At 44.7% G+C, this 13,077-nt stretch overlaps 1 protein-coding gene across 2 annotated transcripts in view; it reads left to right on the top strand.

The window, feature by feature from the left end:
* LOC144158993 (uncharacterized) overlaps positions 1–13,077 on the top strand; it is a 48,431-nt gene that overhangs the window by 16,409 nt on the left and 18,945 nt on the right. For both annotated transcript variants that reach the window (XM_077690216.1, XM_077690215.1), the window contains exons 3-6: positions 1,019–1,234; positions 4,204–4,260; positions 7,775–7,945; positions 12,144–12,200. In XM_077690216.1, coding sequence (XP_077546342.1) covers positions 1,019–1,234; positions 4,204–4,260; positions 7,775–7,945; positions 12,144–12,200 — 501 coding nt within the window. The remainder of the gene's footprint in view (positions 1–1,018; positions 1,235–4,203; positions 4,261–7,774; positions 7,946–12,143; positions 12,201–13,077) is intronic.

Consider the following 13,077-nt stretch of genomic DNA (forward strand, 5'->3'; position numbering starts at 1 on the left):
TAGCTTTTCTTTTTGCGTATTATCTCTCCAAAAAAAAGTTTCTCATTGCTGGCTGGAAGCTTGCTGCTGTGAACAGTGAAACTTAACAATGTCACGACATCCTTGAGAGCACTGCAACGCTTGCTGTAGATTCACTGCTTTCACTTATAGTGGCCATGTGTGGTAGTGTTTGCATAAGGATGGTTGAGTGCCTTGTTGGCCGTAGTAAGCTGTACTGCGTATCCCAAGGTGAACATTATTGGTGGTGGCCGGGCAGGTATGTTGAGGAACGGCCCAGGCAGAGCCCATAGCCCCAAGAGATGCACCACATCATAAACTTCCAGTGGGAAAACTACCCAGCTTCGCCCAGGAGCTTGCTTTATTAGCCCACTCTTTGTACACTGATGATGCTGGTCACCCTAGCACTGTCTATGTTAGACGTGACACACTAAAGGCGGCGGTGTGTGCTGCTACAGCAATATTTATATGCAATGCAAACCCAATGCTCGACAGATCTGTGTATACATTTGTATAAACTCTACCTTTTTTTCCTGCTATCGCACAGGGCCTCTCAAAGTGGGCAGCCTGCCTGCTGTACATAAAGTCTCTTTGAATGTGCCAAATAAACTCGATCGCCCTTGTACAGAACAGAGGTTGCAGCTAGGCTATGTAGTCGTGAACAAAAGCTTGTGTATTGTGAGAGCATGATTTTGCACTACTTACTTCAACGGCCGCCTGGCCTCAGGTGTGTGAATTTTGAGAACAGTTTAGTTTCACAACTGCTCAGGTGCACACAACAGTGTCTGGGCTGCAATGGTGAACAAAGCTAACTGAAATTGGCAATCTCATTCTTTGTAAATGTGTGCTGATGATGGTATGTGTTACTTGAGGTGATGAGAACAGTGCAAAAATGTTGTGTGCTGCGGTTTCCTTGGGTTATTTCCGTTTTTGCATGGTGCTCCCCCCTATGCGTCATTGGCAGTTGCCCAAGGTAAATGAAATGAAGTGTTGAGTCTGATATTCTTGTCCTCTGACTCAGGTGCCCTATCCCGCCACGTGCAAGCAGTTGTGGTTAAGGTAGAAGATGAAGAGGCCATGCCGGAAGGAGTTGAAGCCGATGTACTGGCCAGTGGGATGGATGCTACTCCACAATCACCTGGGACTGATGAGGCGCCTGTGCAATTCAGCTGCCGCTGTTGCCCATTCACCACAGACTCCCAAGCCATCCTGCTTGATCACATAAAAGAACACCCTGGTGAGACGTTTCTACAATTATTTGCATAGGTTTTCTTTTCCTTTTCTCGCATGTTGGTTTCGGTCTTAGCTATGCACTACCATACAAGCTTGGGTTATATGTTGCTCCCGTATGTTCTAATGAATGGCTTCCGACATGTCGTAGACGCTTGGGTCACAGCTCGGGGTTTAAAAGGAAGGTCCCCTTCATTCTGAGTTGTTGGAGGGGTGCTGGCTACCACCACCAAGGGCAGAGGTCAATTACTGTAGCAAGAAAGTGGAGAGCAGCACAGCCTCCTAGGTAGCGTAGTGGTGTTGCACAAGACCGGTATTCTTGAAGTAGTGGGTTTAGGTCCCGCTTTGTGAGCGTGTTTTTCTTTACTATCTTTCGTCCCGGCTGCGGCGCCCACTTTTCTGATCAAGGTGAAAAGCAAAACTGCGCAGCTGGTGTTTTTCAGATTTTGGAGCACGTTAATAGGGTTGCCACCTTCCCCCCCCTCCCCCTCCCCAAAAAAACGACCCTTCGGGGAGGGGGGGGGGCGTGGTATGTAGAATATTTAATTTGTGTTGAAAAAAAGACGCCATGTTTTTTGACATGCAGTGCCATTTATTGTAGCGTTTTCTTAGAGAAAAACCAACATAGCTTTTGTACTGAAAGTGATTGAGAGCTTGGTTATTGCTCTGTATGTGCTACACTGAAAAGTAACCGCAATTGCTGACCGCGGCGGCAGCATTTCGTTGTTTTGTTCCTATCTTAGGTCCCCCTCCATCTAAGGCAGCGCACTCGCCCGCGTATTTTCTCTGCTCGTGTGTCTGCGCAGCTTGTCGACACATATTTAGCGTCTTAGTTGTTAAATTTACGCTTATAAAATGCCAAAACAAACATAATCACGGCAAGAGGGCCAAAAAACCTGCCAGTGACAGCCGGTTTTAAGTATGGACCGGCAACCAGCCCGCTGTATAAAAAACCGGTCGGGCCGGTCCAAAACCGGGCAGGTGGCAACACTACACTCTTAGGCAAAAAGGACTAAAATAGGGACTAAAATACAGCCGTTAGTCTTCGCGGGCGACCGTTCATCTTCAAGGGGAGTATCTGCGGCAGGGTACGTGCCGTGTGCATAAATTCGGACTAACTGTTCGTCCCTGCCGATCTATAAGGAGTAACGGGAAGACGAAACGCATGCAGTTAGTCTCTTTGCTGCGTCGTTAATCCCCTAATGGCGTCGTCGTTGCCCTTTCGTGCATATGTCTGCGAACAGTTTTATATTTCCAAAACACAAGCCATTGAAGTCACTGGGTGCTTTAGATGGTGCCACTAGAGAAAATATTGATGTTAGGTATAAGAAAATCGCCTAAGGTTAGTAGAGCGGCGGGTAATGGCAAGGAGCGGCGAAGAGCGATTGTCATACGCTTCTCGGCGAGGTTATTTTGATACGCTGTGTTGCATACGATTCGTGCGAGGTAATAACGGCCAATGAAAGCTTTCAAGCGCCTTAACAGTAACGCAAAAATTAGTGACAATAGCAAAAGTGGATTGCTGAGCGTAATGAATATGTATATGTTTAACAGACAAGAAAAAAACGCATGTTGCTGATGACAACTGCAAAACAAAAATGCTCGCTACTGGTAAGCGTCTCGAAGTTATCTTTTACACTCGGTACATAATTGCCTTGGGCACCAAAGCTATGACAATGCTGCAACTGCTGTAAAACCCGGTTGCATTTCCCTGTCGCAATCGTCTAGCGACGCGAATTTGAAGAATTCAGGCTAAGCAACACCGAATTCGCTTTCGCCGATGCAGGAAAATATCGCATATTTCCTTTTTCTGACACTCACACAGTTGACACCTTTCACATACGTTACATAGAGCACTTAACATATGTATCGAACACTAAGAAAGCACTTAGCTTGCGCTAATTTGTGCGGAAACAAATGAGTCGTCCGATCGCCCAGCTACCTATCTCAACTAGGCGACGACGAGTTGATTGTTATTTACGAGAAAAAACTATGGTTGTGAGGCTCTACTTCGAATCGAACTGAGCAATAGTCCCTAAACCTAGCAAAGCGCAAAGCGCAAGGCGCAAAACGCGGTCATGTTCGCTTGCACAGATAAAAATTTGGGCACAAATTGCAATGGATCTGTTGCGTTATGCACAGAACTACACGCTGTACAATTGAATATTATCTACCGCGGTTACCACCCGGCGGCGTGGTCTAGCGGATAGCGCGTCGGGTTTCTTGAGTGTAATTCCGGGCGTCATGGGTTCGATCCCTGCCGGTGCTGCAGTTTTTTTCTTTTTTCTGCACTCTACGCAGTTCGTCCTTGGGGAGTATCGGAACGGACCATCCGGGTTGGGGACTAACCGTTCGTCCCCTCGCAGTTAGTCCCCAAAGGGACTAATGATTGTGGCAGAGGCCGTTAGTCCCCGAAAGGACGAACTTTTAGTCCTTTTTGCCTAAGAGTGTACATGTTAAAGATAACTAGGTGGTCAAAATTAATCTGGAGCCCTCCACTACGTCGCGCCTCATCGCCTTTGTAGTTTCGACATGTTAAACCCCATAATAAATCAAATCAATCAATCCACTATCTTTCAAACATTTCAAAAACAATATCTGTATCATGAAGAATAAATGACGTATCCCATTGTCCCGTTTCCCTTCCTTGGCATTCTTTCTGTCAATGCAAAAGCACTGATGAGTCACTGGTTACACTTTTCACCCTTATTCTTGATGCATTATGCTTTTAAAAACCCCCGGGCCACACTTTAGTAACTTTTGCCCAGAATTGCCAAAAAAAGTCCCGCATTTATACTGTTCGCCATGCGCTGGTAAATTTGTGCTCATCTTGTTGGTTAGTGATAAGTAATGCTCACATGCCCTGTCATTTACAAATCCGCCTGTCTGATGAACATATGCCTCCCTGCGTAGATTACTCTGACATCATAGGGCACACGTCGCTTGACATGCTTTTTTCACGTTTTTCGTTTTTAGGCTTGCCAGAAGCCTGTGTGCAGAGGCATCCAAGCTTGCATGAAGCAGACACCACAGGTACATGATGCCTTCTGACACCTTCATGTTGTGCCTAGTCCTATGTACATGAAGTAGTACTACTTGCTTTGCTTGAGAATGTTGAGTTGGTTTTTGTTGTGCAAAGCCTAGAGGTTTCCGCAGCCAGGCCTTAATAGACTCTTGCAACGCTCTCCTTTCAGGTATACTCGGGCACTACTCTGTTTTTCGTGTCATTCAGAAATAGACGCAAAAAGAATGATCAAGATCAGTGCAGAAATAAACGTGCTATTTAATTTTTAAATTTACAATACAAGCAAATGGATTACTGCTCACTTGAAAACTGGAGGACCACTTCTCAGTTCCTACTCACCTGAATAACGTGGCATCACTTCACCAGTAAGGGTAGCGAAAAATCTTTCTCTTGGTTGTCTGCTTTTTTCTCGCCTCCCTTTGAACTTCCTTTCACACGCTGCATGGCAAAAACACAGCAATATAAAACGAAACATTCCGGAAGTTTGAAGCCCACAGTGGCCTAAGCTCCTTTCCACACTTTAAAGTTCCTCACGGAGTGCCTAATTCAAAGTGGGAAGCTAAGTTGAGCATTGCCTTGTTACTGAGGCTTGATGGTAACGTCACTTATGGGTTGATAGGAAGGCAAGAAGCAGTAAAACATCCTGGTTTAAGAAAAGAACTTGGGAAATGCTCTCAGCAAAAAAAAATAACTGCAGGGTTCGAATCCTTCAAAACAAGAGTTGGGGGGAATTTTCATTTGGCTTTTCTGGCAGCGGAAGAGGCTGTAAGAATTCAGCTTGCAGAAGCCAGGGCGCCAGCAAACATACTTATCTGGGTTTAGTATTTGTTGTATTTGAGAAATTCTGGGAGGGATAACACTTGTTTCTCATGCACCAATCTTGCAGATTAGCCCCGTAATTTAGGCAGTTTAGCCACAGCTCCCTTATATAAATAAAAAACTTTTTTGCATTTGCAATCCTCCCAGCTCAAGCCAAGCTAGCCATGAATATAATGTGCCACTATAATTACAGTTGTCCTGGGCGACAGCTTTCCAGCAAAAATAGCTTGGCTGAATTTGCGTCATGGCAGCCGATTACCACTAGAGAAAAAAGATGTGATTTTTTGCGGTGAATAATGCGGCGCCTTTCAGTGTAGAAACATGTCCCGTAACCTCCAGGCAGACTCGAAACCCAAATTCGGCCGTCCACTATGTAGCACTCGGTGACTACACCGCTTCAGCCATTCATGCCGATATCCGTCCAGGATAGTCGTTAGTGTATCGTGCGTAGACAGATGATTTTGCGTGCATTTTGGCAAAAGGTGCAGACGCTGGGCAATGCTGAGAGCGGTTCGTTGTAACACGCTGTGGAACACAAATGTTCGAAGCGGGCAGTACTATCTGCTCTCTGTTACTGTCTTCATTCATTTTTTTTTAGGGGCGAAGCCCTTTAGTACATCGCAATGTCCGTGCCGTTGCCTGGAGTTGTCCGTGCGCACAGCATTGTATGCCATCTATCAAGAGCGGCGCACACTCTAGTACTATACGCGGCCATCTGGGGAGAGTGCCGCAAACTACAGTAGCAAAGAGCGCGAATGTAAATCTATCGAAAGCGGTGCACACTCTAGTACCATACGCGGCCATCTGAGGAGAGCGGCGCAAACTGCAGTAGCAAAGAGCGCGACAATGGGTACAAAATGCAACTTGCGTCCCAGTGCTTTGCACCTTCGGCATTGTTCACGGCGAGATGTGCGATTTTTTTTTTTCAAGACTATGGTTAAGGGGGCAGGCTGGTCTTAGGGAGGAGGAGGAGGAGGAATAAACATTTAATTGAGCAGTCAATGTTGTTGGGTTGACCGCCAACAACATTGGCTATTTTTTACGGTCTTAGGGCTATTTTTTTTTATTTACTAACCAATTGTAATGAAACTGCCCAGTATTCCAGAGTTATTTGTGCTTATTTTGAATCTGCAGTTGGATTTTTTGCAAGTTGATTATTTTTTTAGATAATTAGGGAATAATTGCCATTATCTTGGGTCACAATTACAAAATAACCATTCTATACAGAATGGCGATTACCACGTCGCTAGGCAGACAAATCACTAAAGAATACACCGTTAGAACTTTTGGATTTACCTATTTTGGGTCATTTAGAACACACAGAGCTTCACTACTCCCGCGCTCTGCCTGAAATGGCTTGCAGGGGGTGTCAATAGAACACAATAATAATTTTCCAAAGCCTCTACTTGAAAAATTCGTTTCCGAAATTGTATTCTCCACACATCAAAAGCAAAAAAAAACTACAGCCGTACCTGCTCTGGGTGCCGAGATATTCGTCGGCAAAACGCTAGCTTCACGTTGCAAGAAAAGTGCCATTTTGCCAATGAATTTGGCACAAACTGAGCTGTAGAGTGCACTTTAAAATGCTGTTTACAATATGGTGCCTTTTGATGGAGGAGGAGGAATGCCTTTACTATCAGAGGGGGCATGAATGCCCTGTTGGGGAAGGAGAGGGACACGAAGGAAGGGAGGGAATAGTCGAAAAAGGAACACCTTTTGGTGAGAAAATGTGCAAACTGATAGAAAAATGGCCATGGATGCCGAAAATGCCATTTTTCAGGAAACGATTTTTTGACCGTTTTTCGGCCCCAAAGACCCATCTGCCCCTTAACTTAAGTTTAAAGAAAAAATATGACTTAAAGGGCTATTTAATCTTGTCCGGCCAACAAAATGGCGTATAAAAAATATTGCAAGCTTAGCCAATAGTAGGGACCTGTGTGGCGGTGTGATATCTTGAGGCTTCGTTTGGGTGGGACGTAGCCAGTGCCGCATTTGTTTGGGCTTTTAGACTTAAAAATTTATTAGCTTTCTTATTTCTGCACTGATTCTCATCATTCTTTTTATGTCTGTATCTGCACGACGCAAACAACAGGCATGGTGCCAGAAAAGTGCCTGAAGCCCTTTACCTACAACCACCAAGATTGAACTCGTGTTGCCGCAGTTTCTTAGATGAGAGGGCTTTCCTTAGCTGCGCATGCATGATTTTTTCACTGTGGACTGCTTATCAGTGCAGAGCACCTATAGTATGCCTTCTTCTAACTTGGAGGACGAAGGTTTGTCTACTGAGCCTCTGCTGCCGAAAGAAAGCCAAGGAACCTGCCAAATGTATTTTGTTGAAAGAAATCTGACTGCGTGCTTTTATTAGATTCAAACAGACCGTATTTCCTTTATAGTAAGATTTTGCCTTTGAAAGTATTGATTGATGCAGTCATGGCCCTATTTCTAGGTATAAAAAGTTAACATGGAGGCTATCAATATTAGGTACATAGTTTTGGCTCAGAGTTGCTGTGCCTTTTAAGTAAAAGCTCCACATTGAAGTTTAATGCAAGTGACAACAAACTGTTTCACCTACGGGCTGTTGTGAACTTGGCACTTTCTGTTCCCCAAATCACAGTGAAATGGGGCTAGGAAATGTACGCACATACTTGCGGCCATTGCTTTTGTGTTATGACCCGAGTGACTTTTTACGTGACTCTCGCACAGGCCCCATCGAAAAAGAAGAGGTCACTCAGACAAAAGGGGCTGGGAGTTCAGATACTGGCTGCACAGAAACTCTTCCTCCAGGTCCTTCTCTAAATGTGTTCAGCTGTCACCTGTGTCCATTTAATGGCCAGTCCCAGGCAGACCTGAAGAATCACATCAAAAACCACCCTGGTGAGAAGTTGCTGTAGTAACCTGCATACCTGCTCTTACATCGAAAGATATTTTTCCTATTTCATTACCACACTCATTCTCAAATGCTGTTTTTAGCTGCCCAAGCTTACATTCACTTAGTGCTTTCAATTTTAATTGACAGAGGCACTAGCAGATTATTCTCTTAAAGGAGCATGAAGACAAAATACGACTTTGTTCAATTTGAAAGAACTAGGCTTTGGTGACTTACCCAGCTCATTCCAGCCACAAAAGACAGTTTTGGTTTGAAAAATGAAAGGTTCAAAAACTTCCAAATGTTGTGCTATAGTGACGTAATATTCACAGAGGTCACGTAATATGGGCAGCACTAGAAACGCACCTATCAGTGTGTTTACTGCATGTTCACATTCAAATGATATGATGAAGCAGAACAAAAGGCTGCACCACAGCCGCCCGCTCATGTTTTTTTGGTACTGGCTTGCGTGAGCAACCGCAACCCACACTAACAAGATTCTGTGACATCGCAGAGAAATCACTGGAAAAAGGCTGGTTGCCCCCAGCCCTCTTCATTCTTTAAATTTGATTATTCCTTTGTCATCCACACTAACAAGATTCTATGACATCGCAGAGAAATCACTGGAAAAAGGCTGGCTGCCCCCTGTCCTCTTCATTCTTTAAATTTGATTATTCCTTTGTCGTCTGCAATGAAATTGGTGTCATTGTTGTCGAGACAGCAATGGACCGTACCTGCATTTTGTCTTTATGCCCCGTTTAAAGGGGCAGTGAAGACAAAATACACTTTTTTTTTATTCGAAACATTTGGTGTTTTATAGTGCCCGCAGCGCTTGTCTGCAGAAAATGGTGCCTTAATCACTGAGAAATTAGAGAATTTCAAGGGGCCCTAAACAGGGTTCTAAAGGTTGCGATTTTACGTGCGCATAGGCTGGAGTACTATGCAAGGAACGTCCTGCCGCAAAAATGGTTTAAAGGCGTTGAGTATTAGCTGAGTTATCGCTCATTAAAAAGGGCCAGCAATAAGGCCGGGAGCTCTTCCACTCTTATTGCACCTCCAAAGCACTGTGGAAGCGGTGACGTCACCAGCGAGGTACAAGAACACCTACAGAAACAGGGCAAGGTTCGAGATGCGTGCAGCCATTGGCTCCGCTCAGCGGTACATCACGCTTTTTTTTTTAACAGCAGAGGCTCCTCCTGCAACTTCCGAGCGGGGCCGGTGCTCGACGCTCCGGTGATCGTGCTCCTCGTGTCGGCCGTGGTTGCATCGGCACGTCAGTTTTAGAATAGGGGAAACGAGCGTTTGAAGGCCTGGTAGGGGGGTCTCAAACACAACATGCTTACTCACGACAGTAATTAAGATTTACACCGGGACTAGCGACACGCTAGTGTTTCCGCATGCGGGACTGTGGTGGAGAACAGGTCCCTCCAATGCCTCAACGCTTGGAAAAGGCTTAGCATCGCCGCAGTTATACAGTCACCGCATTACGAAGCCGCGGCGACGAAAATCACCAGCGTATCCTTTCACTGCACTATCACCCCCTCTGATGCGTTTATCAACTCATTTTCAGCAGTAGTGTCGCTCTGCCGGGCGGTGACGAGTTTTAGCTGCTGCAGTGTTTGCCGTATTGTGCATACATCGCACATTCGGTTCCTTGTCAGCCGTGCAGGCAGATGTTTACCGCGGTCGCACGTGTAGTGGCGTTTCCACCCGCAGAGAATCTTCGTGTTTTTCAGCATTATTCATACGTTGTAAATGACGCGCTATATCTACAAACTCAGCTAAGCCTGGTGACGGATAGCGACGACCGACATTGGGCCCTACAAGGATACGCCGTGCCGCTGGTGCCGGAGTGCCGTTCGCCGGCACCACACTCGCGTTTCCCCCAGAGCCGGGAACGCTGATTGGCTACAACATTTAAAGGGGCCCACCAATAGCGGCGCCGTAAAGTTGAATCAGTGCATCGTGCATCATAGAGGCTGCATCAGAGCCAGAACTACATCAGAGCGAGGCATTATGGCTGCGAGGAAGCGGTAGGTAAACAAGTAAAGAAAGAAATTACCTTTCCTGCATGTTTGTGCGGCCCCTGCTTTACACAGAGGTGTAATGTTTGTTATACGTTGTCATGAAGGGGTACTCCAGCGATTGCGCGATTGAAATGGCGACTTTAGAAGGCTATTTAGGGCCCCTTTAAGGCAGAAATTTAATTCTCCCGCTAAAATGTGTTTTTCGTGACGTCGGCAATGACATATCCATGGCAGGTACTTGAAACAATTGTTAGTATGCTAATTATGGGTGCAGCGAAGAACTAAACATGTTTTGTTGCCTCATTTACCATTCGTCCTCCCAGATGGCGCCACGATACTGCTCAGGACCGCTGTCCACACTTGATTTGTTTTTGGCCGGCTTTGTATGTGGCTAATTTTTGTTGCAGTCAATAGTAATCATTTCGTGAGACATTGGGTATGCGTTACAAAGGGAGGCACAGAAGACAATGCCAGTCGGCCAGTGCAAACTCAATGCTCCAGACAGCTGTGCAGTTATTACTGGCATAGTGTCTGCAGCACGCACTCGTGCTTCTATGTTTACTTGTGTGCTAATAACTTCCATTGTTTACCACACTATTCCTACTGCTATAAAAGAATATGCATTAAATTTAAGCGTAAACAGCTCATTCTGCAAGCTTGTAAGCCCTGCCTAACTTCCGTCTTCTTTTGGCGGGCTCAGCCAATCGCACAGCTGCCCATAATACGTCATAGGTTCTAGTGTGGGAATGAGGTAGTGAGTCGCATGGCCATTTTTTTTTTTTTTTGCTAATTGTACAGCCTGTTTGACTAAAGTTTGCATTAAAAGTACTGTCGGTGTTATTCTAATGGCAATCTTTCAAATGAACCAAACTTGAATTTTGTCTTTGTGGCCCCTTTAAAAGCCTGCATGTCCATTCGTGCGCACCCACAGAACTGCAGTTAGAAGTGGCAGGGGTGGGTCCCCAGTTGTGAACAGCTGAAGGGGTATGGAACACAGTCATGGGCCACCTGGATCTGCGAGCTTTACTCGCGTCTGAGCACCCACCACGGCTCAGTGTCTATGGCGTTGTGCTGCTGAGCACAAGGTCGCGGATTCGATTCTCAGCTGTGGTGGCTGTTTTTGATGGAGGTGAAAAGTGAAAACGCCCGTGTGTTCGAGATTTCAACCCACGATGAAGATCCCTAGGTGGTCAGAATTAACGTGTGCCTCATCACGTCTGTAGCGTCGGCACGTTAAACCCCCACAATCAGTCAGTCAACTCGCATCAGAGTAGCTCATCGATGTCAAAACGAAGGCTGGAACGTGCACGGTGCAAGAGCATGTTAGTTGGCATTGCAAGAGTGTGGCAGTGCATGACTTTTTTTGTGTGTGTGTGAAACATTCTCAGACTCCTCAAATAGCATTTTAAGCCATGAGGGGTCGTTCTTATGCAGAGAAGACATATGGTGGATGCTGTGCCATTTCATTTCTAGACATCGAAAGATTTGAGGTTCGAGTGAATTTGTTCTAAATGAGGAAGCTAGCACTCATGTATTGCTAAGGCAGTACTATGTGGATAAGTAATAAGCTACTGTGAGTGCAGAGGAATAGTGCACATTTGCACGATAAGGATTGGGCTCTGTCAGCTTTCCTTTACCCACAGTTAAGCCATTGTGCATTTGTAATGTGATCCCAATGTGTTGCAGGTCTCTGTTTCTTTATTCTTTGTGCTGTATAATCTCGCACATTTTTTTTTCTTGAAGCTGAATCCTACAAAGTTGTAACTATGTACTAAATGATAGTCTGTTTTTTTCTTTTACTCGTCTTTACATCGCACTGCAAAGTGTCCAGTGTCATGATTTTTTTTTCTGATAGTGAAAAGCGTAATAAAAAAAATTTCAATCATATTTCTTTTTTTCCTTTCTTAGTGTCACTTTTTTTTATCTTCAAATAAGAAATTCCAGAATTGTTCGCTATATGCCCCACAGCTTTTTAAAGGGAGTTGGGTCCCCGTCGACTGTTACCAGCGTTCTGACCTCCTTCCTACATTTTTTGTTGTTGTTAGGAAAATGCGTAATTAGTGAATGAATGAATGAATGAAAAAATGAATGGCATACCAGTGTTGTTTTAAGACGTTGCAAATGTGGTGTGCCTCGGGTGCTTGAAAGTTGGTTGTGAAGAGTTCCTTGTATGTTTCAGTGTCTGATTTTATGCCAGCAGTGACTCGCCTGATGGATCACTGGAGAGAAAACTCTGGTGAGCAGCTTCACTTTTTCTTGTACCTGCAGAGGTCCTTACTTTTCATTTCTCGCACGTTTCGATTAGAGGTTTATTTCTTCTACCTGGTCAGAATCTGTTCACTTAAAGGGGGACACTGGTCTTAAAACTTCTTTCAATTTTCAAGGAAACTTTGTGAAACTTGTCAGTCATGCTGCTTTTGTCCCACTGATTTCAAGTATGCCATATTTTTTCAGTTGGTCAATCAATTCCCATGATAATTAGAGATAATTAGCCATTTTTGGTCAAAGAATAGACACTGTTTCGATCATAAAACTAACATTTATATTTCCCAATAGTACAAACCCTGGTGAATGCAATAACCAGAACAGTTTTTTATGCATCGCTTGGAACTAATTTTACAGCTCATTAAACTTTGGTGGCACCGGTGACAAAGAACCACTTTTGGTGCCCATTTCAAACACCGAAGTTTAATAAGCTGTAAAATTAGTTTGAAGCGATGCATCAAAAAACCGATTCTCTTATTGCATTCACCAGGGTTTTTAGCATTGGGAAATATAAAGATTACAGTTTTATGACCAACACTGTCTATTGTTTGACCAAAAATGGCTTATTATCTCTAATTTGCAACTAATTGGAAAACTGCAAGAACAAGGGCACATTTGAAATCAGTGGGAAAAAAGCAGCAAGGCTGGCAAGTTTTAAGACCAGTGTCCCCCCTTAAGAGTACGTTTTACCCTCGATTCTGGGTTGCCAGGGGTGAGTAGCTTGGATCTGCTTCAGCTTGCAATTTGCTTGTTTGTTTTGGCACCCTTGCAAAAACACAGAATTTTGAGTCGTGGCATGCTTTTTCGGCCTGTAACGGGAATTTTACCATGTAGGATTGCTTGTAAAG

The sequence above is a fragment of the Haemaphysalis longicornis genome, unplaced genomic scaffold (assembly GCF_048455015.1).
Source record: "Haemaphysalis longicornis isolate Haplotype H1 unplaced genomic scaffold, Haemaphysalis longicornis Haplotype H1 scaffold_10, whole genome shotgun sequence".
In the NCBI taxonomy this organism is placed as follows: Eukaryota; Metazoa; Arthropoda; class Arachnida; order Ixodida; family Ixodidae; genus Haemaphysalis; species Haemaphysalis longicornis.